The 25,313-nt window shown below is 46.2% G+C and overlaps 1 protein-coding gene and 1 long non-coding RNA gene across 3 annotated transcripts in view; one reads left to right on the top strand and one right to left on the bottom strand.

Annotated features, from left to right (window-relative positions):
* LOC143759844 (uncharacterized) overlaps nucleotides 1-25,313 on the top strand; it is a 279,692-nt gene that overhangs the window by 210,580 nt on the left and 43,799 nt on the right. The gene's annotated exons all lie outside the window — the stretch shown is intronic.
* The window catches only part of GKAP1 (G kinase anchoring protein 1), a 63,197-nt gene continuing 47,039 nt past the window's right edge, over nucleotides 9,156-25,313 (bottom strand). For both annotated transcript variants that reach the window (XM_077248983.1, XM_077248984.1), the window contains exons 8-13: nucleotides 22,742-22,894; nucleotides 22,325-22,426; nucleotides 22,172-22,235; nucleotides 21,327-21,397; nucleotides 10,694-10,771; nucleotides 9,156-9,328 (exon numbers count right to left, since the gene is read on the bottom strand). In XM_077248983.1, coding sequence (XP_077105098.1) covers nucleotides 9,281-9,328; nucleotides 10,694-10,771; nucleotides 21,327-21,397; nucleotides 22,172-22,235; nucleotides 22,325-22,426; nucleotides 22,742-22,894 — 516 coding nt within the window. In that variant the 3' untranslated portion in view covers nucleotides 9,156-9,280. The remainder of the gene's footprint in view (nucleotides 9,329-10,693; nucleotides 10,772-21,326; nucleotides 21,398-22,171; nucleotides 22,236-22,324; nucleotides 22,427-22,741; nucleotides 22,895-25,313) is intronic.

Below are 25,313 nucleotides of genomic sequence, written 5' to 3'. Positions count from 1 at the left end.
TAGACCTGGCCATCCAGCCAAACTGAGCAATCGTAGGAGAAGAACCTTGGGAAGAGAGGTAAAAAAGAACCCCAAGATCACTGTGGCTGAGCTCAAGAGATGCAGTAGGGAGACGGGAGAAAATTCCACAAAGTCAAGTATCACTGCAGCCCTCCACCAGTCGGGCCTTTATGGCAGAGTAGCCCGACAGAAGCCTCTACTCAGTGCAAGACATATGAAAGCCCTCAGAGTGTGCTAAAAAACACATGAAGGACTTCCAGACTATGAGAAATCAGATTCTCTGGTCTGATGAGACGAAGATAGACCTTTTTGGTGATAATTCTAAGCGGTATGTGTGGAGAAAACCAGGCACTGCTCATAACCTGATAACAAAAGTCCCAAATACATATTAGAAAGTCGAGAATGTGGAGGGTAATAACGCCCACCCCCAGACCAACTCAATCCGCTCCAAAGAAATCATGTGAATAAGGAGGAGAATGCAGAGCAATAATGAAAATTACGTACCACATTTTATTTTTATTAGTTCATATAAAAGTTAAAAATATCGTACCACAAAATAACACAAGACGACACCAATCAAAATGCAGAAAAAACACCCAAAATGAAGCCCCCATGGTCCAGTATATGTCAAAATGACTGATGGTCTATACCAGGTGAGCTCGCACAACAAAGCACCATAGCCACAGACTTCCTAAAAAAGTTAAGTGCAAGAAGTCTGCTGTAAGTAAGCAGGGCTTACCGGTAGAGGGGCGTGATGAGGGGACAGCCGGATGATGGACCAGCTGCCTGGAACGGGTTCCTGTCCAAAGCCGCTAGAAGAGCATGCTATAGGGCAGAGGTCCCCAACCTTTCTGACCTTGAGGGCCTCTTCCAGCTATGAAAGAGGGTCGCGAGCCACAACCAGCTCCTTCCCCACTCACAGTAGTGACACCAAGAGCTTCCATTACTGGTATAATGACAACCAAAGCTTTTCCACTGAAATAACACCAAGGCAGTATGCCAAGCTCCACGGTCTCCTATCTCACCCACATTCAGATCTGCTCTTCTGTACAGGGCTACACACAAAAGTCACCCTTTTGAGATCTGGTCTTAATTATTTACACCTGGTGCTAATGCACCAAGCTGGCAGGCAGCCGCGAGCCACACATCACAGGCTCGCGAGCCACATGTGGCTCCCGAGCTACAGGTTGGGGACCCCTGCTATAGGGGATGGAGGTGCATCTGTGCGAAAGGAACCTCTTCTATTGCTGCCACCATTTTGCCCAGTACCCTCATCGCAAAGTGTATGGAATGAGGGGATGAGCACTGAGAAAGTGCGTGAGCTCTTTGCTGAAGGGCTAGGACCTTGTCTTGAGGGAGAATCACCAACCCTCGAGAGGTGTTCAGGGTCATGCCTAAGAAGGATATCTGCTGAGCTGGAACAGGGGAAGACTTGGCTAAGTTTATCAGCCAACCCAGACAAGAAAGAGTATCGCAAGTGATACGAACGGACTCCGCGCAGTCGTGGAAAGACGGATCCTTGACCAGGAGGTCGTCCAGGTAGGGTAGTACAACCATGCCCCGAGAGTGCAGGATAGACAGGACAGCCGCCATGACCTTTGTGAAGACCCTGGGAGCGGTGGCAAGGCCGTGAACTGAAAATGCTGTTCGCGAATGGCGAAACGCAGGAACTTTTGGTGGGGAAAAAAAAATAAAAATCAGCATGTGCAGGTAAGCATCCAGAATATCGATGGATGCTAAAAACTCCCCTTTTTCCATTGAGGTGAATACTGAATGCAGAGACTCCATGTGGAAATGACGGACCTTGACAAACTTGCTTAGAAGTTTGAGGTCTAGTATGGGTCTCACTTTTCCATCCTTTTTTGGGACAACGAATAGGTTGAAGTAGAATCCCTAGAACCTTTTGTTTTCCGGAACATGGACGATGACGCCATCGCGGCGCAAAGAGTCTATGGCTCAAGAAAGAGCCTTTGCCCTTGATGCTGGGAGTCGGTAAGGAAAGAAACGAACCAGGGGACACGAAGAAAAATCGATTTTGTATCCAGAAGACACCAGGTCTCTGACCCATTAGTCTTGAATGACTGAGAGCCAGACCTAGTGAAACAGAAATAGGCGACCTCCTACCCTGCTTGTGTTGACCAGATAACCCCATGAGTCATTGGGCGGAAAATCTGTGGGACCTAGATCCCTTAGATCCAGACTGTTTTGGCCAGCCCTTGCATCGCCGATTGGACCTAAAGGATGGGGACCTGGGGTCCTCTGTTAGTGCGAGGACAGGATCCTGATCCTGAAGAGGTAGAGGACCAACCCTGATTGGTGCGAAAGGATTGGAAACGGATTTGTTATTGACGTCTAAAAGGATGCCTAAGCATCTGCTGGGGAAGAAATTAGCTCTTTCCTCCCATAGCATCCGAGATAAGCTGATCCAGCTTCTCTCCAAACGAAAGCCCACTCTGATAAGGAAGAGATGTCAAGAGACTTTTGAGATAAGGTTAAAAATCTACTCTCCCTTTCATAGGGAGATGGAAAGGAACCGTCCGCCTCCTTGCTTCATCCGCTAGGCAGTGGTGGAGCAGTGGGGGCTGCACGGATGCCAAAACGGAGGGTGCCTCTGTGCATCCAAGGGGCTTAAATCCTGGTGGACAGGGCTGGTTGTCCGGCATTAGGCCTGGCTGCAGAAGAGGATACATGGAGGCGACACTATGTGCTCGCCTGTTGATGATGTAGGGAGATCGGTGCCCCTTCGCCCCTAAAAATCAGCCCAGGCATGGCATCTCACGTCGCAGGAGAGGATACATGGAGGCGACACGCCACATGCTCGCCTGTTGGTTCGGGGAGATCGGAGCCTTGAAAGGTTCCGTCGCTCCTTCGTCCAGGTAAAATTTCTTAAGAATTAAAAAAAAAAAAGTATTTTTGGTCTGAATAGCAGACCAGTGTGCCTCCTATGGGTACTAAGCAAGAACTGGTTCTCTAGGAGCCAGCAAGAGGGTGTATACTGCAGAGGAGAAGCTTTCTTTGTATTAACTTCGTGTCAGCCTCCTAGTGGCAACAGCATACACCCACGGTCCTGTGTCCTCCAATAAGGTGAAGGAGAAAAAAGATTTTTATTTGAAATAATTTTCTCCTTCAAACTTTGCTTTCGTCAAAGAATGCTTCCTTTGCAGCATTGCAGACCTTTGGCATTTTAGCAGTTAATTTGCTGAGGTAATCTGGAGAAATATCACCCCATGCTTCCAGAAGCCCCTCCCACAAGTTGGTTTGGCTTGATGGGCACTTTTTGTGTACCATAAGATCAAGCTGCTCCCACAACAGCTCAATGGGGTTGAGATCTGGTGACTGCGCTGACTACTCCATTAGATAGAATATCAGCCGCCTGCTTCTTCCCTATATAGTTCTTGTATAATTTGGAGGTGTGCTTTGGGTCATTGTCCTGTTGTAGGATGAAACTGGCTCCAATCAAGTGCTGTCCACAGGGTATGGCATTGCAAAATGGAGTGATAGCCTTCCTTATTCAATAACCCATTTACCTTGTACAAATCTCCCACTTTACCAGCACCAAAGCAACCCCAGACCATCACATTACCTCCACCATGCTTGACAGATGGCATCAGGCACTCTTCCAGCATCTTTTCAGTTGTTCTGTGACTCATAATTGTTCTGTGTGGTGATCCAAACACCTCAAACTTGGATTCGTCTGTCCATAACACTTTTTTCCAATCTTCCTCTGTCCAATGTGTGTTCTTTTCCCCATATTAATCCTTTCCTTTTATTAACCAGTCTCAGATATGGCTTTTTCTTTGCCCTGAAGGCCAGCATCCCGGTGTCGCCTCTTCACTGTAGACGTTGACACTGGCGTTTTGCGTGTACTATTTAATGACGCTGCCAGTTGAGGACCTGTGAGGCGTCGATTTCTCAAACTACAGACTCTAATGTACTTGTCTTGTTGCTCGGTTGTGCAGCGGAGCCTCCCACTTCTCTTTCTACTCTGGTTAGAGCCTGTTTAAGCTCTCCTCTGAAGGGAGTAGTACACACCGTTGCAGGAAATCTTCAGTTTCTTGACAATTTCTCGCATGGAATAGCCTTAATTTCTAAGAACAAGAATAGACTGTTGATTTTCACATGACAGTTCTTTTTTTTCTGGCCATTTTGAGACTTTAATGGAACCAACAAATGTAATGCTCCAGATTCTCAACTAGCTCAAAGGAAGGTCAGGTTTAGGCTATGTTCACATTTGCGTTGTGCGCCGCAGCGTCGGCGCCGCAATGCACAACGCAAACAAAAACGCAGCAAAACGCATGCACAACGCTGCGTTTTGCGCCGCATGCGTCCTTTTTTTCATTGATTTTGGACGCAGCAAAAATGCAACTTGCTGCGTCCTCTGCGCCCGGACGCTGGCGCCGCAGGGACGCATGCGGCGCAAAACGCAAGTGCGACGCATGTCCATGCTGTGGCGCCGACCGCAAATGTGAATGTAGCCTTATAGGTTCTCTAATCAGCCACACTGTTTTCAGCTGCGCTAACATAAGGTACCGTCACACTAAGCGACGTGCAGCGATACAGACAACGATGCCGATCGCTGCAGCGTCGCTGTTTGGTCGCTGGAGAGCTGTCACACAGACCGCTCTCCAGCGACCAACGATGCCGAGGTCCCTGGGTAACCAGGGTAAACATCGGGTTGCTAAGCGCAGGGCCGCGCTTAGTAACCCGATGTTTACCCTGGTTACCAGTGTAAAATGTAAAAAAACAAACACTACATACTCACCTTCGCGTCCCCCGGCGTCCGCTTCCTGCACTGACTGAGCGCCGGCCCTAACAGCAGAGCGGTGATGTCACCGCTGTGCTTTCACTTTACGGCCGGCGCTCAGTCAGTGCAGGAAGCGGACGGCGGGGGACACGAAGGGGAGTATGTACTGTTTGTTTTTTTACATTTTACACTGGTAACCACGGTAAACATCGGGTTACTAAGCGCGGCCCTGCGCTTAGTAACCCGATATTTACCCTGGTTACCATTGTAAAACATCGCTGGTATCGTTGCTTTTGCTGTCAAACACAACGATACACGGCGATCTGACGACCAAATAAAGTTCTGAACTTTAATCAACGACCAGCGATATCACAGCAGGATCCTGATCGCTGCTGCATGTCAAACACAACGATATCGCTATCCAGGACGCTGCAACGTCCCGGATCGCAAGCGATATCGTTTAGTGTGACGGTACCTATACTTGCACAAGGGGTTTCAAGGGTATTCTAACCATCCATTAGCCTTCTTACACAGTTAGCAAACACAAAGTACCATAAGAACACTGGTTGTTGGAAATGGGCCTCTATACACCTATGAAGATATTGCATTACAAACCAGAGGTTTGCAGCTAGAATAGTCATTTACCACATTAGCAATGTATAGAGTGTATTTCTGAATCATTTAATGTTAGCTTCATTGGAAAAAAAACTGTGCTTTTCTTTAAAAAATAAGGACATTTCTAAGTGACCCTTTTCTTTGGAATGGTAGTGTACAGTTAGGTCCATATATATATATTTGGACAGAGACAACATTTTTCTAATTTTGGTTATAGACATTACCACAATGAATTTTAAACAAAGCAATTCAGATGCAGTTGAAGTTCAGACTTTCAGCTTTCATTTGAGGGTATCCACATTAAAATTGGATAAAGGGTTTAGGAGTTTCAGCTCCTTAACATGTGCCACCCTGTTTTTAAAGGGACCAAAAGTAATTGGACAATTGACTCCAAGGCTATTTCATGGACAGGTGTGGGCAATCCCTTTGTTATGTCATTCTCAATTAAGCAGATAAAAGGCCTGGAGTTGATTTGAGGTGTGGTGCTCGCATTTGGAAGGTTTTGCCGTGAAGTAAACATGTGGTCAAAGGAGCTCTCCATGCAGGTAAAACAAGCCATCCCTTAAGCTGCGAAAACAGAAAAAACCCATCCGAGAAATTGCTACAATATTAGGAGTGGCAAAATCTACAGTTTGGTACATTCTGAGAAAGAAAGTACTGGTGAACTCATCAATGGAAAAAGACCTGGGCGCCCACGGAAGACAACAGTGGTGGATGATCACAGAATAATCTCCATGGTGAAGAGAAACCCCTTCACAACAGCCAACCAAGTGAGCAACACTCTCCAGGAGGTAGGCGTATCAATATCCAAATGTACCATTATTATTATTTATTATTATAGCCCCATTTATTCCATGGCGCTTTACATGTGAGGAGGGGTATACATAATAAAAACAGGTACAATAATCTTGAACAATACAAGTCACAACTGGTACAGGAGGAGAGAGGACCCTGCCCGCGAGGGCTCACAATCTGCAAGGGATGGGTGAGGATACAGTAGGTGAGGAGAAGAGAAGACTGCATGAAAGTAAATACAAAGGGTTCACTGCACGGTGCAAGCCACTCATAAGCATCAAGAATAAAAAGGCTAGACTGGACTTTGCTAAAAAAAAACATCTAAAGAAGCCAGCACAGTTCTGGAATAACATTCTTTGGACAGATGAAACCAAGATCAACCTCTACCAGAATGATGGAAAGAGAAAAGTATGGCGAAGGCGTGGTACAGCTCATGATCCAAAGCATACCACATCATCTGTAAAACACGGCGGAGGCAGTGTGATGGCTTGGGCATGCATGGCTGCCAGTGGCACTGGGTCACTAGTGTTTATTGATGATGTGACACAGGACAGAAGCAGCCGAATGAATTCTGAGGTATTCAGAGACATACTGTGTGCTCAGATCCAGCCAAAATGATTGGTCGTCGTTTCATACTACAGATGGACAATGACCCAAAACATAAAGCCAAAGCAACCCAGGAGTTTATTAAAGCAAAGAAGTGGAATATTCTTGAATGGCCAAGTCCGTCACCTGATCTCAACCCAATTGAGCATGCATTTCACTTGTTAAAGACTAAACTTCAGACAGAAAGGCCCACAAACAAACAGCAACTGAAAACCACCGCAGTGAAGGCCTGGCAGAGCATCAAAAAGGAGGAAACACAGCGTCTGGTGATGTCCATGAGTTCAAGACTTCAGGCAGTCATTGCCAACAAAGGGTTTTCAACCAGTACTAAAAATGAACATTTTATTTAAAATTATTGAATCTGTCCAATTACCTTTGGTACCTTTAAAAACAGGGTGGCACATGTTAAGGAGCTGAAACTCCTAAACCCTTCATCCAATTTTAATGTGGATACCCTCAAATGAAAGCTGAAAGTCTGAACTGCATCTGAATTGTTTTGTTTAAAATTCATTTGTGATAATGTCTATAACCAAAATTAGAAAAATGTCTGTCCAAATATATATGGACCTAACTGTATATATTATCTGTGCCATAATATTCAACAAAGTTTGTAGTTTTGATACCATAAGATATATCCCTTTCCTTGTATTTCTGATTTTTCTTTAACCCCTTCACGACATGCACCGTACTAGTACGGCGCATGTCGTGTCTCCCCCTTTGATGTGGGCTCCGGCGGTGAGCCCACATCAAAGTCACGACATGTCAGCTGTTTTGTACAGCTGACATGTGCGCGCAATAGCGGCGGGTGAAATCGCGATTCACCCGCTGCTATTAACCTGTTAAATGCCGCTGTCAAACGCTGACAGTGGCATTTAACTACCGCTTCCGGCCGCGCGGCTGGAAATGAGCGCATCGCTGACCCCCGCCACATGATCGGGGGTCGGCGATGTGTCAGGACAGTAACCATAGAGGTCCTTCAGACCTCTATGGTTACTGATGCCGGCCTGCTTTGAGCGCCACCCTGTGGTCGGCGCTCATAGCAAGCCTGCATTTCAGCTACATAGCAGCGATCTGATGATCGCTGCTATGTAGTAGAGCCGATCCAGTGGTGCCAGCTTCTAGCCTCCCATGGAGGCTATTGAAGCATGGCACAAGTTAAAAAAAATGTTTTTAAAAATATGAAAAAAATAAAAAAAATGTAAGTTTAAATCTCCCCCCCTTTCGCCCCATCCTAAATAAAACAATAATAAAAAAAACCTACACATATTTGGTATCGCCGAGTTCAGAATCGCCCGATCAATTAAAAAAAAAGCATTAACCTGATCGCTAAACAGCGTAGCGAGAAAAAAAAAATCGAAACGCCAGAATTACAATTTTTTGGTCGCCGCGACATTGTATTATAATGCAATAACGGGCAATCAAAAGAAAGTATCTGCACAAAAGTGGTATCATTAAAAACGTCAGCTCGGCACGCAAAAAATAAGCCCTCACCTGACCCCAGATTACGAAAAATGGAGACTCTACGGGTATCGGAAAATGGCGCATTTTTTTTTTTTACCAAAGTTTTGAATTTTTTTTCACCACTTGGATAAAAAAACAACCTAGACATGTTTGGTGTCTATGAACTCGTAATGACCTGGAGAATCATATTATCAGGTCAGTTTAAACATTTAGTGAAGCTAGAAAAAAAGCCAAACAAAAAACAAGTGTGGGATTGCACTTTTTTTTGCAATTTCACCACACTTGGAATTTTTTTCCCGTTTTCTAGTACAAGACATGGTAAAACCAATGGTGTCTTTCAAAAGTACAACTCGTTCCGCAAAAAATAAGCCCTCACATGGCCATACTGACAGAAAAATAAAAAAAAGTTATGGCTCTGGAAAGGAGGGGCGCAAAAAATAAACGCAAAAATGAAAAAGGGCCGCGGCGGGAAGGGGTTAAGGATAGGTTTACTGTGGATATTTGTCCGCACGATACCCCCTATTGCAAGATTGATATATTTTTTTTTTTTGGCTAGATACAAGGGTACTTTCGGAGTTTAAACCTGATAACGGATGACAGTTGCCATCAGAGCAGGAACCCTTAAAATGTATGACTACTTCGATGAGCAAGCCCCTAGTGCTATTTTTTACAGATGAAAGCATGTGCACTTGTCTTGGGTATCAGAATAAGGGCACACATGGCACCATAGTCTGTTAGCTTTTGGCTGCTTTATAAATTGTAATTCACTGTTTGGCATTGCTATTTTTGCTCAGTATTTAACTATGCCTTTTAATCGGTGTTTGGCCCTTATCTAACTAAACACATTATATTAAAGCCTGCCTTCACCCTGGCACTGAAAAGTGACTATACATGTGTCATGGTTGTAAACTTTCTAATGCGTACAGACCAAGTGTGCAAATGGAAGAATACGTTTTATTCAGTCATGAAAAACTAACAAGATATGGCATTAAACAGCAGTAATTAAACTCTGCAGAAAAAATTAGTGCTTTTTAAAAAATGCTCCATTAACTCCACCGATCATCGGCCATGGTCAGATTCAGTGTTCCTCTTCCCCTTCTTACCACCCTGCGGAAGAAAAAAAATAAAGCAAAAGGGTGAATCCATCCTCTTTCAACAATATGACCGAGTGGTAAAAAGGAGGCATAATAGACAATATTGTACAAATGAATTTAAAATATAATCTTAAAGGTGTATTCCCATCTCCAAGATCCTATCCCAATATGTAGTAGGTGTAATAACAATATTAGTAAATATCTCCAATTAGAAATGTAGTATAGTTCTTCTGATTCGCTATGTCGCTTACCCCATGTGCAGGGTATTTCAGTAGCTAAGGTATCCCTGGTATATCCTGTCCAGCAAGTTCAAAAAAGGAAAAGGATGGGATCTATTTCTGTTTTTTTTGTGCTACCTACTCATCTAAATTAACAAAAAAAAAAAATGAAGATGGCAGCACTGCGGGTATTGGTGTAAAGTCCTTAAGAGCCACTAGCTAAGAGCCCTATGCAATAAATCAAAATTGAGTCACCACTTTCAAGCTTACGAATAAAAAAGGAAAGTGAATCTTTATTCACTCATCTTGTGACATTTTGGCTAAGCACTTCACAGATGGGTGAATGAAGTTCCACCATTTCTTTATCCCTAACCTTGGAAGTGCTGCCTCAATTTTGATTTTTGCAGCTACATTAGAATAATTTATTACTATTATTTATTATAGCGCCATTTATTCCATATCGCTTTACATGTGAAATTGTATGAGCTCTTATAAGGTTTTTAATATTTCTTTATGCCCAAGTCTATCAGGCACCTTTAGTACAGGATTAAAGGGAATCTGTCACCCCACAAATGGCCTATAAACTAAGGCCACCGGCATCAGGGGCTTATTTACAGCATTCTGTAATGCTGTAGATAAGCCCCCGATGTATCCTGAAAGATAAGAAAAACAGGTTATATTCTACTCACCCAGGGGCGGTCCTGCTGCAGTCCGGTCCGATGGGCGTCACGGTCCGGGGCCTCCCATCTTCATACAATGTCGCCTCTTCTTGTCTTCTTGCCGCGGCTCCTGCGCAGGCGTACTTTGTCTGTCCTGTTGAGGATAGAGCAAAGTACTGCAGTGCGCAGGCACCAGGCCTCTCTGACCTTTCCCGGCTCCTGTGCACTGCAGTACTTTGCTCTGCCCTCAACAGGGCAGACAAAGTACGCCTGCGCAGGAGCCGTAACAAGAAGAGGACGACATCGTATGAAGATGGGAGGCGCCGGACCGGACCGTAGCGGGACCTCCCCTGGGTGAGTATAATATTACAGAATGCTGTAGATAAGCCCCTGATGCCGGTGGCCTTAGTTTATAGGCCATTTTTGGGGTGACAGATTCCCTTTAAAGGAATTCTAGTGACTGATGAACACTGATTGTCGTTTTCATGACTGTAAACCTACCTGGTATTTCGTCAGCTCTGCTTGTAAAGCTTTCACTTTAGATCGCTCTTGTTCCAAAGCAGCGTGCAGACCGGTGACCTGGTGGATGAGCAGGGAAACAAACAATTAGGTTTAACATTAATACTAACAATTTTATTAGGGAGCAAAAAAGTATACCATCCAGCGGCAATATTATGTTTTACCATAACGGTTTGGTAAGCGTTCAATCTGGTTTTCTCAGATACAAAGCTTCTCCTGGGCAGCATGGTGGCACAGTGGTTAGCACAGCAGCCTTGCAGCGCTGGAGTCCTGGGTCCCACCTTGGACAACATCTGCAAAGAGTTTGTATGTTCTCTCCGTGTTTGCGTGGGTTTCCTCCGGGCACTCCGGTTTCCTCCCACATTCCAAAGACATACTGATCGGGAATTTAGATTTTGAGCCCCATCGGGGACAGCGATGATAATGTGTGCAAACTGTAAAGCGCTGCGGAATATGTTAGCGCTATATAAAAATAAAGATTATTATTATTTATTATTCTCCCATCAAGGAGTCTGTTAAACTGGAAACCATATGGATGGCTGTCCCGATTTTTTGATGGACCCATAGACTTGAATTGGCAGGTTTGACCCAAGACTGTTAAAAATCGGGCAAATCACCGTGATTCTCTGCAGACCATTCGGTCCCCGAAAATACACGGACATATGAACAGCCCCATAAACGATAAGTGTATATGGGTACAAGTTCTAGCTGTGAAAAACATGGACATAAATTCTGTAGGAAAAACTGATATCTCAAGGAGGCTTAAAAAGGGTATACCCATCTCCAGGAGCCTATCTCAATATGTAGTAGGTCTAATAATAATATTAGCAAATACCTCCCATTAGAAATGTAGTATTGTTCTTCTGATTTGCTATGTCACTTACCCAATGTAGGTCACTGAAGTAGCTTAGGTATCCATGGCCACGGCCACTCATATAGTGAGAGTTAGCTGTTACGGCCGAAACCATGGATACCTAAGCTACTGCAATTTCCTGCAAATGGGGTAAGCGACATAGCGAATCAGAAGAACTATACTACATTTCTAATTTGAGGCATTTGCTATTATTATTACTACATATTGATATAGGACAGTGGTGGCGAATAGTGTTGAGCATTCCGATACTGCAAGTATCGGGTATCGGCCGATACTTGCGGGTATCGGAATTCCGATACCGAGATCCGATACTTTTGTGATATCGGGAATCGGTATCGGGATTAATATCAATGTGTAAAATAAAGAATTAAAATAAAAAATATTGATATACTCACCTCTCCGACGCAGCCTGCACCTTACCGAGGGAACCGGCAGCCTTCTTTGCTTAAAATGCGCGCGTTTACTGCCTTCCGTGACGTCACGGCTTCTGATTGGTCGCGTGCCGCCCATGTGACCGCGACGCGACCAATCACAAGCCGTGACGTCACGGAAGGCAGTAAACGCGCGCATTTTAAGCAAAGAAGGCTGCCGGTTCCCTCGATAAGGTGCAGGCTGCGTCGGAGAGGTGAGTATAGCAATATTTTTTATTTTAATTCTTTATTTTACACAGTAATATGGATCCCAGGGCCTGAAGGAGAGTTTCCTCTCCTTCAGACCCTGGGAACCATCAGGGATACCGTCCGATACTTGAGTCCCATTGACTTGTATTGGTATCGGGTATCGGTATCGGATTAGATCCGATACTTTGCCGGTATCGGCCGATACTTTCCGATACTTTAAAGTATCGGACGGTATCGCTCAACACTAGTGGCGAACCTATGGCACGCGTGCCAAAGGGGGTACACAGAGCCCTCCCGATGGGCACAAGTGCCATCTCCTCAAAACCAGCGTCTCCATCACTCTCCTCAGCCCACTCGCTATCTCCCTCTTCACGCGCGCCGTCCCATCAATGGATGGTGCGTGGGCTGAGGAGAGTGGCAGCGCTATTGCTGAGGAGATGGCGTGCATGCCCACAGGTAGGATTGTGATATATGAAGAGACCAGATCAGCACTGGTATGGCGAGTAGTAATTTTTTTTTTTTATATGTGAGGCCATTATACAGTATGGAGCATCATGTGGGGCCATTATACAGTATGGAGCATGATGTGGGATCATTATTCAGTATAGAACACTATGTTGGGCCATTATACAATGTGGAGCATCATGTTGGGCCACTATACAGCATGGAGTACTATTTGAGCACATTATACAGTATGGAGCACTATGTGGGGCCATTATACAGTATGGGGCATCATGTGGGGCCATTATACATTATCCTTTATATATTTAAATTATGGCATTGGGCTATATGCATTTTAGTGCTCTTACATAACATATATTGTTCCACTATAATTCGAAAAGTTAATAGTTTTATTTGATAAGGAAAAACTTCCTCAATTGTAAACTTTTTTTTTTTTTTTTTTTTAACAAATATCAAGGTTGGCTAGTGATTTTATGCAAGCTTTTAACTTTGGCCCCCTGTGTATATGAGTTTGACATCCCTGGCTTAAAGGGTTATTTTCATCATGATAAAGGGCTACAATTGCAAAGAGGTTGTAAAAACAAGCAACTTTGCAATTTTACTCTTGATTCAAAATCAACTCCATTCTCAAGAACAGACCTCCACTGAAATCGGTGGCTAGTATCTCAAAGGGAACCTTTCACCCCGTTTTTTAAAGATTAGATAAAAATAGTGTGAAATAGGGGCAGAGCTGGGCTTTACATTAGTGCCTTTTTGGTGCCTTTACACCCCCGTTAGGCTGCCGAAATACCTTTGTGAAGTGGCCGTTTTGTCCTGTCACTCAAGTTGGTCAGGTCGGATGGGCGTGGTCACAGCGCTGTTTGTCCCCCAGGATCCTGCTCATCATTACGTTGGTGGCGTAGTGGTGTGCGCATGTCCAGCAGATGAATCCACTGCCCAGGAGATGAATAACAGCGCGGTCTTCGCTATTCAGCCGTTTACCGGTGGGCGTGGCCATCTTTCCTGTGGCCGCGCCTGCACAGATGGAGCGCTCTGCTGCCCGGGGCTTCAGGAAAATGGCCGCCGCGATCTCCATCTGCGCACCCGCGGAATCCCGCGGCCATTTTCCTGAAGCCCCGGGCAGCAGAGCGCTCCATCTGCGCAGGCGCGGCCACAGGAAAGATTACCGGTGGGCGCGGCTATCTTTCCTGTGGCCGCGCCTGCGCAGATGGAGCGCTCTGCTGCCCGGGGCTTCAGGAAAATGGCCGCCGCGATCTCCATCTGCGCACGCGCGGAATCCCGCGGCCATTTTCCTGAAGCCCCGGGCAGCAGAGCGCTCCATCTGCGCAGGCGCGGCCACAGGAAAGATAGCCGCGCCCACCGGTAAACGGCTGAATAGCGAAGACCGCGCTGTTATTCATCTCCTGGGCAGTGGATTCATCTGCTGGACATGCGCACACCACTACGCCACCAACGTAATGATGAGCAGGATCCTGGGGGACAAACAGCGCTGTGACCACGCCCATCCGACCTGACCAACTTGAGTGACAGGACAAAACGGCCACTTCACAAAGGTATTTCGGCAGCCTAACGGGGGTGTAAAGGCACCAAAAAGGCACTAATGTAAAGCCCAGCTCTGCCCCTATTTCACACTATTTTTATCTAATCTTTAAAAAACGGGGTGATAGGTTCCCTTTAATCATGCAGTGCAGCGCTTACAAGCTCTTTGCTATCTATTATATATATATATATATATATATATATATATTTATTTGTCTAAAGGGTACTTCCGCTTTCTGTCCGCAACTTCTGTAACGGAAATCCCACGTCGCTGATTGGTCTCGCCAGCTGCCTGTCATGACTGCCGCAACCAATCAGCTCCATACTCCCCTCCAGTCACCGCTAACACAGGGTTAATGCCAGCGGTAACGGACCGAGTTATGCCGCAGGTAACGCACTCCGTTATCGCTGCTATTAACCCTGTGTGACCAAGTTTTTACTATTGATGCTGCCTATGCAGCATCTATAGTAAAAAGATGTAATGTTAAAAATAATAAAAAAACAAAAAACCTGCTATTCTAACCCTCCGTAGTCCGCCGAGGAGCGCGCAGCTCCCGCGATCTTCCCTTCCCAGAGATGCATTGCGAAATTACCCAGAAGACTTAGCGGTCTTTCGAGACCGCTAAGTCATGTGGGTAATTTCGCAATGCATCCTGGGAACGGAAGATGGCGGCAGCCACGTGCGCATTTCCAGAGCTTCGCTGGATCCCGGAGGGTGAGTATATAACTTTTTTTTATTTTATTTTTTATTTTTAAACAAGGATATGGTGCCCACACTGCTGTATACTACGTGGGCTGTGTTATATACCGCGTGGCTGCTATATACTACCTGGCCAGTGTTAGATACTATGTGGGCTGTGTTTTGTACTGCGTGGGCTGTGCTATATATTACGTGGCCTGTGTTATATACTGTGTGGCTGCTATATACTGTGTGGGCTGTGTTATATAGTACGAGGGCTGTGTTATATACTGTTTTGGCTGTGTTATATACTGTTATATATTGCGTGGCCTGTATTAACGCATCGGCTAATGTATGTATGTATGTATGTATGTATGTATGTATGTATGTATGTATGTATGTATGTATGTATGTATGTATGTAGCAGCCACATAGTATATAGCACAGGCCACGTACTATTTGTCTGCTATATACTACGTGGCCTGTGCTATGTACTATGTGGCTGCTATATACATACATACATATTCTTGAATACCCGATGCATTAGAATCGGGCCACCATCTAGTAGACTGTATAATTCGCTAATGTACAAGTTGATTTTCTCATCTAAAACCTCAGTATTCAGGTTAAAATTGCCGTGTTTGAACTTTGCAATAAACATTTTTCGGACTATAAGGCGCACCGGACCATAAGACGCACCCCAAATTTTCAGAAGGAAAATAGGGAAAAAAATAAATAAATAATAACGTGTCAAATGGGGGTCTGTCTTACAGTCCGAATTCAGCTTACCAGGGAAGGGATCGGCACAGGTGTAGGAGTGGTCACAGAGGTCGTTCGGTGGTCTAGGCTGGTGAGGTGGCCTCCGAGAAATTCCATCCCAGGCTGGTGCGGTGGCGGTGCTCTGTGTTGCGGCAGGGCTCTATGGGGTGGCAGCGCTCTGTGGTGTGGTGGTGGTGGCGGAGCTCAGCCGGCATTTCATTAAAGCCCGGAAGCCCCCAAAGCACCGTTGCCGCGATGCAGTGGCTCCGGGAAAATGGCTGAGGTTCTGATCTCGGCAATGAGATCTCATCCCGAAATCTGAATCTGAGCATGCGCCGCTCCCAGCGGCCATTTTGCCGGAGACCACAGCACCGCATCGCAGCAACGGAGCTGCGGGGGCTTCAGAGCTTTGACGAAATACCGGCGGAGCCCCGCCACCTTTCGCACCAGCCTGGGACTAGAGGCTGCATCGGGACTGCCGCCACAGGATTTGTAAGTATATTCCTACCATAAGACGCACCCCCATTTTCCCCAAAAATATTGGGGTAGAAAAGTGCGTCTTATGGTCCAAAAAATACGGTAAGTAGGTTTTGGATTGCAGTTTGGGCACTCGATCTCTAAAAGGTTCGCCATTACTGGTATAGGATCATGGAGATGGCAATACCCCTTTAAGGCTACTTTCACACAAGTAGCTAAAAGCAAATTTAAAAAAGTATGATTTTCATCCAGAACAAAACGGATGATTTTCCAACCATATTGTCACAGGGAAGGCATCTGTTTTTATATCAGCAGTTCATAAAATGTACAAATGTAAATAGTTTTCAATGGTAATTGCAGAGCATAAAAATCAGATGTTATACAGATGATATATTTTAGCAGTCAGGACGTAGCCAAAATAGCTGTAAAAGAGGGATTTTTGGTTCTTACCGTAAAATCTCTTTCTTGGAGCCTTCATTGGGGGACACAGGTAACCATGGGTGTATGCTGCTGTCGCTAGGAGGCTGACACTATGCAAATAAGGCAAAGATAACTCCTCCCCGGCAGTATACACCCTCCGACAAGAACCAGTCAACTCAGTTGGTGCAAAAGGAGCAAATATAAACAAACTCAACCTATGTACCAACTCAAAACAGTGGCAGAACTGCCAACACGGCACAATATAAAGGGAGGGTGCTGTGTCCCCCAATGAAGGCTCCAAGAAAGATTTTACGGTAAAAACAAAAAAACCCTCTTTCTTTCTCGCCTCATTGGGGGACACAGGCAACCACGGGACGTCCAAAAGCAGTCCCAAGGGAGGGAATAAAATGTAGAGAGAAGGAGACTTAGGTAGGCCGGTGAGAAACCGCCGCCTGCAGTATCTTCCTACCCAGGCCTGCGTCCGCAGAAGCCTGAGTGTATCTTGTAGAACTTTACGAAGGTATGAATGGACGACCATGTTGCGGCCTTGCAGACCTGCGAGGCCGAAGCTTGGTGACCAACTGCCCAGGAAGCTCCCACAGCCCGGGTTGAGTGAGCCCTCACCCCCGAAGGAGGCTGTTTGTTTGGACATGGTATGTCTCCAGAACCGCCGAACGGATCCAATGAGCAATTGTGGATTTAGAGGCGGGGAGCCCCTTCCGACGACCTTCCGAGACGACAAACAGAGGATCAGACTGGCGAAAAGAAGCAGTTCTGGAAAGATACTCTGATAGCCCTGACCAAATCCAGTTTGTGGAGAGATTTCTCCAAAGGATTAACTGGGGAAGGGCACAAAGAAGGAAGGACAATGTCCTCGTTGATGTGAAGAGCCGAAACCACATTCGGTAGAAAGGAAGGAACAGGCCGAAGGACCACTTTGTCATGGTGTAAAATCAGGAAGGGAGAGCGACAGGACAACACCGCCAACTCAGAGACTCTCCTAATAGAGGTGATGGCGACCAAGAAATCCACTTTCCAGGAAAGGAGGGAAAAGGAAATGTCCTGAATCGGTTCAAAAGGCTCACGCTGAAGAGCGCTGAGAACGAGGTTGAGATCCCAAGGCTCAACCGGAGGATGGTAAGGAGGCGCTAAATGAGCAACATCCTGAAGGAAGGTCCGCACCTGGGGAAGGGAAGCCAGGTCTCTTTTAAAGAGGATGGACAGAGCAGAAACCTGACCCTTTAAAGTGCTGAGGGAAAGGCCCGAATTGAGACCCGCTTGAAGGAAGTCAAGAACTGAAGGAAGGGGAAAAAAATTATAGCCAAACCGTTGTCATCGCACCATCGGAAAAAGGCTTTCCAATATCTATGGTAGATGCGCTAAGATGCCGGTTTCCTAGCTCTTATCATGGTTTGTATGATGCTGTGGGAAAAACCTGCGTCTTTCAGGACCGCGGCCTCAACGGCCATACCATTAAATTCAGAGACCGGCCGTGGTGTTGTCCGATTGAATGCAGATCGGTTTTCCCGTGAGGAGGGACTGCCAGTGGAGGAGGGCAAGGAAGATTGCCCTGACCTCCAAAAGATTGATCGGGAGGCGAGTCTCTTGAGCATTCCAGCAGCCGTGAGATGGAGAAGGACTGCGCCCCACCCCTGGAGACTGGCGTCGGTGGAGATTACCAACCAACGGAGGGGAAGAAACGACCTCCTGTGCAGAATGGAGGTGGATAGCGTCCACCAAGTGAGGGATTGCCTTGAGAGAGAGGCGAACTGGGCGGTCTAAGGAAAGTGGACTCCTGTCCCAAGCAGACTGGAGGGCCAACTGAAGAGGGCGAGAGTGGAACTGAGCATAAGGGACTGCTTCCATGGAAGCGACCATCTTCCCCAGCACCCTCATGCCGAGTCGCAGAGGTAGAGGGGCAGAGCGCTTTAGGGCTTTGATGCCCTGGCGAAAAGAATGGAACTTCTACTTTGGGAGAAAGATCTGAGCCTGAATGGTGTCGAATTCCATGCCCAGGAATTTGAGACATTGGGTTGGAATCAAGATGGACTTCTGCTTGTTGATTATCCAACCAAGACGGATTAACGTGTCCAGAGTGATCTGGAGACTCTGGCCGCAGTCCCGGCGAGACGGACCCTTGACCAGGAGGTCGTCGAGATAAAGGGATTACGAGGATCCCTTTCGAACGAAGGATGGCCATGAACGCCGCCATTACCTTCGTAAAGACCCTGGGAGAGGACGAGCTGTGAATTGATAATGTTGCTCTTGAATAGCGAAACGAAGGAATCTTTGATGCTGTACGCAAATCGGAATGTGCAAGTACGCATCCTGAATGTCCACCGAGCACAGAAATCCTCCTGCTTCCATGGAAGCGATCACCGTGCGCAGAGACTCCATCCTGAAGTGTCGAATCCGGAGGTGGTGGTTCAACTGCTTGAGGTCCAAGATCGGGCGGAGAGCGCGGTCTTTTTTCGGAACTACGAACAGATTCGAGTAAGAACCCGAAAACCGCGAGCGGTAAGGGACTGGGACGATTACCCCTGAGGCGAGGAGGGAATCGACGGCCTGGAGAAGTCCTGGGACATGGGAGGGCTGCTTTGGTGGACGAGAGAGGAAGAAACGTCTTCCTGGGGGCGAAGAAAATTCTATTTTGTAGCCTGATGTAACGATCTCCCTGACCCAGGCGTCGTCGACCACCGATAACCAAGCCTCTGTGAACAGAAGAAGTCTGCCTCCCACCCTGGAAAGATTTCCAGGTGGGGGGTGACCCGTCATTTTGAAGAAAATCTGAGATCCGGAAGCTTTAGAGGAGTGGCTTTTAGCTCTCCAGTGAGGGGCAGGCCTGAAGGAAGGTTTCCTACGTTCCCCTTGAGAGGAAGGCCGGTCTTGCTGAGAGGTACCACGTGAGGAGGTGAAGGACCGAAAGGGGCGAAAGGACTGGGGTCCCTTCTTATTAAAGGGACGCCTGGGCTTGGACTGAGGTAAAGAAGTGCTCTTACCATCAGTGGCGTCCGAGATCATTTGGTCCAGCTGTGTGCCAAAGAGCCTGGAGCCCTGGAAAGGCAGACCAGTGAGAGATTTTTTAGAAGCGGGGTCTGCTTTCCACGCCTTCAGCCAAAGGACTCGGAGAATGGCAATAATGTTACTGTTTGCCCTTGCGGTGCAAGTAGCCGCATCAAGGGAGGCATTTAAGAGATATTTCCCAGCGTGGACAATCTGATCCGCTAAATCCGCTAGCTCCTCCGCAGGAGCCAAAGCTACGATGCCTCTACGCAGGGTCTTGGCCAAGGCTGATACAGCTTTTGCCACCCAGGAAGAGGCGAAACTAGGGCAGAGAGGCGCCAGAAGCTTCAAATGCTGATTTGGACAAAGCTTCAATTTGTCTGTCCGTGAGGTCTTTAAGAGACGCCGCGTCAGGAATGGACAACACTGTCTGTGAGGATAATCTAGATACAGGCGGATCTACCTTAAGTGATTCGGACCATTTGTTGACAAGGTCTGAATCAAAAGGGTATAAAATGTCCAGACGGTTCCTTCCCGGGCCCCTGCAGGGTTGGCATAGGTAGAAAGTAAATGGTACCTGAAGCAGGACGCAAAAGCGATGCTGCTTAGAGAATTGCAGGGAGTGGGGGGAAGCAGAGTAGAGCCTACCAGTCACCCAGCGATGGCGGCAGCACAGGAGCCTGTGTGTCCACCGCCTGGATGAGGTCCTCGTGGCCACGCAACGGAAATTCCAGGAAGGAAGCACCGGTAAAGCGCGGGCTGCTGTAACAGGCGCGTGTAGAGCGCGCCGGAAGTGGGCGTGGCCGACCGAAACTAAACCAAGGCACCGATAGGCAGGCAGCTTGGAGGGGCGTGACACACCCGGGAGCGCCCAATGCCAGTGCTGGAATAGGAGTAGGCGTGCCCAGTGCTGAAGGAGCCGCACTGGTTAAGCAAAACGAGGGGGCGTGGCCTGCCGGAACGAAGGCTGCCGGGGGAAAACAGACAGCGCGCGCCAAGAAAACAGGCGCGAAGTTTGGAAATGTGACAGTCCTATTGCGGTTAGGAAGTGATCGCTGCGGCATGGCAGACGCTGGGGGAGCGGTCGTTTTAGGGAGAAACGACTGGAGCGGGCAGGAGGGGGGGGGGGGGTCTTCAGTACGTGATTGAAGATCCGTCTTGAAGCTGAAGATCGCGTCAGGAGCCCTTGGAGGATAGAAAGGGTCCTGGAAGATAGAGTCCTCCTTCCCGCGCCATTCCGGTCGGCGCAGAAGACGGCGTCAACCCCTTAAAAGGGGGGAGGTCACCGCAGGTGACTGCCGTCTTCCTCTCAGCCCATTCCGAGGAGAGGGATAAGGAGGGAAAAGGGCAAGGACTGGCCAAAGGTCACCATGAACACCCGTAAGGGTGACATGAGACGAAGTCCTGCCCAGCGGGTCCGAGAGCGGGCGATGTGGGCTATACCACACAGCTCTCTCGGCCGCATAATGGGAAAAACAGGGTGAGTAAAAACTGCACCCTGTTACCCTGAAAATGTACCTGAAATAGAAAGGGGAAATGGTTAATAAACACACAAAATCCCTGAAAGAAAAGATAAAGCGGATCTGGTGTTAGATCCATGTCCGCCTCCAACAGACACTAATCAAAAACTGGGTTGCCTGGTGCCTGTCAAAGGGTGTATACTGCCGGGGAGGAGTTATCTTTGCCTTATTTGCATAGTGTCAGCCTCCTAGCGACAGCAGCATACACCCATGGTTACCTGTGTCCCCCAATGAGGCGAGAAAGAAATAATTGTTTTCGTACCTGTAATGTTAATTCATTCTTAATGGATACCAGTTCTTCCACCTGCAGAAGAATTTCAGCCTTGTCTTTCACTAAATGAAAAAAAAAAACAACATCAGAAATAATGGAAGAAAGGCTCAGACTATAATTACAATCGGAATCCTCTTCTCTGCTCAATCACGGATAGTCTCGCCAAATAGTAAATGATGCATTGACCACTGAATCTATCGTTTAGTTTGAACCCATGTACTAGTACCCCCGGTACGAAAATCCATATTAGTCACGTATATTTTATATGATGGAGCTGTACATATAACATTGGATTTAAGTTACTTTTTTCCCCCAACACAATGTAAGAAAATAAAAAAAATATATAAATTCTGCCATAGTGAGTCGTTCACCAACCACTATAAATTACATGTTCTCTTTTTCTTGGAAAAAGTAGGGCGATGCTAGACATTTTAATTTTACTTTTATTAAATACAATCTTTATTTTCTTTGTGCTTTTGCAATTAACATGCAATTTCTAAGATTTCGGCTAGCAGTCAGTGAACAAACATTTGGATAACATAGAACCACTAAAAAGCCGTTCACGACATGGACACAGCTGCATTACTAAAGACACTGCTCAGTGATGCTAAGAAACATCACCCACATGTTGTGACTACAGACTATTCAATGTGCAGTGAAACAAAGTGCCTGTAAAGGCCAAACAGTGAAAAACTTGTAATAAAACCCGATAGCAAAAATGATTTTTAACCCCAAATGCATGCGTTTAAGTTAAAAAACAAACCAAAGGGGATGTGCACTTTTTGTGGTGTTTTAAGATAAAACTGACTTGAAAAACCAACAAAAAATATACTTACTTTCACCTTCTTGCAACATCTTAAGAACTTGTGCATTCCTGGCTTTAACTTCTTTGTATTTTGCCTGTAACAAATACAAAGGGAAAGGCAACATGTTACTGCAAAGAGGAAACCTTCTAGGGGTGAAAGCTCTTGTGCAATCATTTTACATACCTCCCACTGTGAAATGCTGCTTTTCAGATGCTTTATCTGGGCATCTTTCTTTTCCAGTTCCAGCTTCAGTAGCTCTGTTCTTCCATCTTTTAGGACAGGGTCCTGCATATTGTATTATTACATACATTACATTTCAGAGTTTCACTTTGGACTTTTTTCTTTGCGAATCAGTCTATTCGATGACTTGGAATTTTTGATAAATTTGTATCTTTTGTGTTTGCCACTTTTTTTTTTTTAAACATTGTAGCCAGTGGCCATCATATGTCAACATATGGCTTTACCGTGACATAAGTCAGTGTTACACATCGGTCAATACTTCTGACATATAGCCAAAACACAATGAGAAAAGTCTGAAAAAAAAGAAGTCTCTCACTGTTTAATGACATTTGTTTGGGTCTGGATGATCTCCTTGCTTACCGTACAGGAATCAGAGGATACAGAACTTTCCAATACTTCAGGAACAGAGTTTTGTTCTTTTCTTTTTTCTTTAAGTAGTATTTTGGTCATGTCATCTTCCATTTTATTGAAAAAGCCACGGTCATGGGGTAACATCAGGGAGGATTTTATCTCCTGGACAATTACGGTAGAATGAAAATCACAAAAAAAGTGAATAGAATGTTATAAAACATATAACCGTATATTCACACACATTACTGAGCAAAAGTTTTAGGCAGCTGAGAGAAAAATACTGCAGAGTAAGGCTACTTTCACACTAGCGTCGTTTGCAATACGTTGCAATGCGTCATTCAGGAGAAAAAACGCATCCTGCAAAGTTGTCTGCAGGATGCGTTTTTTCCCCATAGACTTACATTACCGACGCATTGCGACGTATTGCCACACGTCGCAACCGTCATGCGACGGTTGCGTCGTGTTTTGGCGGACCACCGCCACAAAAAAAGTTGCATGTAACTTTTTTTGTGCGTGGAGTCCGCCATTTTCAACCGCACATGTGCGGCCGAAACTCCGCCCCCTCCTCCCCGGACCTTGCAATGAGGCAGCGGAAGCGTCGTAAGACTGCTTCCGCTGCCCACGTCGGGCATTTCTTTCACAGCATGCGTCGGTACGTCAGCCCGACGCACTGCGACGGGCCTGTATCGACGCTAGTGTGAAAGCAGCCTAAGAATGCTTTCAGAAATGGATAATAAACTAGTAACACTTCTATTAACAAAATGCAAAGACAGTGACCAAAAGAGAAATGTAAATCACACCATTATTTGGTGCGACCACCCTTGCCTTCAAAACAGCATCATTTCTTCTATTTGCACAGTTTTTGAAGAAAGTCAGAAGGAAAGTTGTTCCAAACATCCTGGAAAACTAACCACAGATCTGTGGATTTAGATTTGCACAAATCATTTTTTCTCTTCATATAATCCCAGATTTGATTATGATGGGATCAGGGCTCTGTGGGGGTCATATTATTACTTTTAGGCTATGTGCCCACGTCAGGATTTCTGGCAGAAATTTTCCTGACTTAGGGTATGTGCACACGTTGCGGATTCTCTGCGGATCCGCAGCGTTTTTTTTGAGGTGCAGAAACGCTGCAGATCTGCAATTGATTTACAGTACAATGTAAATCAATGAGGAAAAAAAAATGCTGTGCACACTTTGTGGAAAATCCGCTGCGGAAACGCTGCGGTTTAAAAGAAGTAGCATGTTTTGGTTTTTTTTGTGAATCTGCAGCGTTTTTGTGAATCTGCAGCGTTTTTGTACCTATTCCATTATAGAAAACCGCAGGGGTAAAAACCGCAGCAAATCCGCAAGAAAACCGCAGCAAAAACGCACAAAAAACGCGACAAATCCGCAGGTGCGTTTTCTGCCAGGAGAGGCAGAATCTGCACCAGAAATTCCTAAGCCTAATCCGCAACGTGTGCACATAGCCTAAAACTGGACATTTCTGCCATAAATGACGCATACGTTTTTACCGCGATTTTACCGCATTTTTGACGCGTTTTTTCCCCAAATGCATAGAATCGTGGGAAAAATGCAGAAAATCCGCAAAATTAATGAATATGCTGCTTTTTTTACCGCGATGCATTTTTTCACGGAAAAAAACGCACCATGTGCACAAAACATGCAGAATGCATTCTAAATGATAGAATGCGTAATGTATGCGTTTTTAATGAGTTTTTATATCGTTTTTATTGCGAAAAAACCTGAACGTGTGCACATAGCCTTAGGACTCCTTGTGATAACATTGGCTGTATGTTTCGGGTCATTGTCCTGCTGAATAATAGAGTTGGGGCCGGATATGTCCTTGATGGTATCTCATTATGGATAAGCATCTGCCCTGATCTCATTATCATTGAGGCCATGTTCACACTTTGCGGCGTCCCTCTGCGGGTTCTCCCGCAGCGGATTTGATAAATCTGCAGGGCAAAACTGCTGCGGTTATCCCTGCAGATTTATCGCGGTTTGTTCCGCGGTTTCCGCTGCGGGTTTCCGCCTATACTATTGATGCTGCATATGCAGCAATATGCAGGATCAATAGTAATGTTAAAAATAATAAAAATTGGTTATACTCACCCTCTGATGTCCGGATCTCCACGGCGCTGCACCCGGCGCTCCGGTTCCAAAGATGCTGAGCGAGAAGGACCCTTCGTGACGTCACGGTCATGCGACCGCGGCGTCATCACGGTCATGTGACCGCGACGTCACCGCAGGTCCTGTTCGCACAGCAACTCTGACTGGCCGGCCGCGTGCAGCGCTGAGAGGTGAGTATATCATGATTTTTTTTTTTTATTCTTTTTTTTTTACCCCAAATATGGTTCCCAGGGCCTGGAGGAGAGTCTCCTCTCCTCCACCCCGGGTACCACCCGCACATTAGCCGCTTACTTCCCGCAACGTGGGCACAGCCCCATGCGGGAAGTAAGCGGTTCAATGCATTCGTATGGGTGCAGAATCGCAGCGATTCTGCACAAAGAAGTGACATGCTGCGGGTTTTAAACCGCTGCGTTTCTGCACGGTTTTTCCCGCAGCATGTGCACAGCGG

Source organism: Ranitomeya variabilis, chromosome 1, assembly GCF_051348905.1.
Source record: "Ranitomeya variabilis isolate aRanVar5 chromosome 1, aRanVar5.hap1, whole genome shotgun sequence".
In the NCBI taxonomy this organism is placed as follows: domain Eukaryota; kingdom Metazoa; phylum Chordata; class Amphibia; order Anura; family Dendrobatidae; genus Ranitomeya; species Ranitomeya variabilis.
This window is presented reverse-complemented; position numbering and strand designations above follow the sequence as displayed.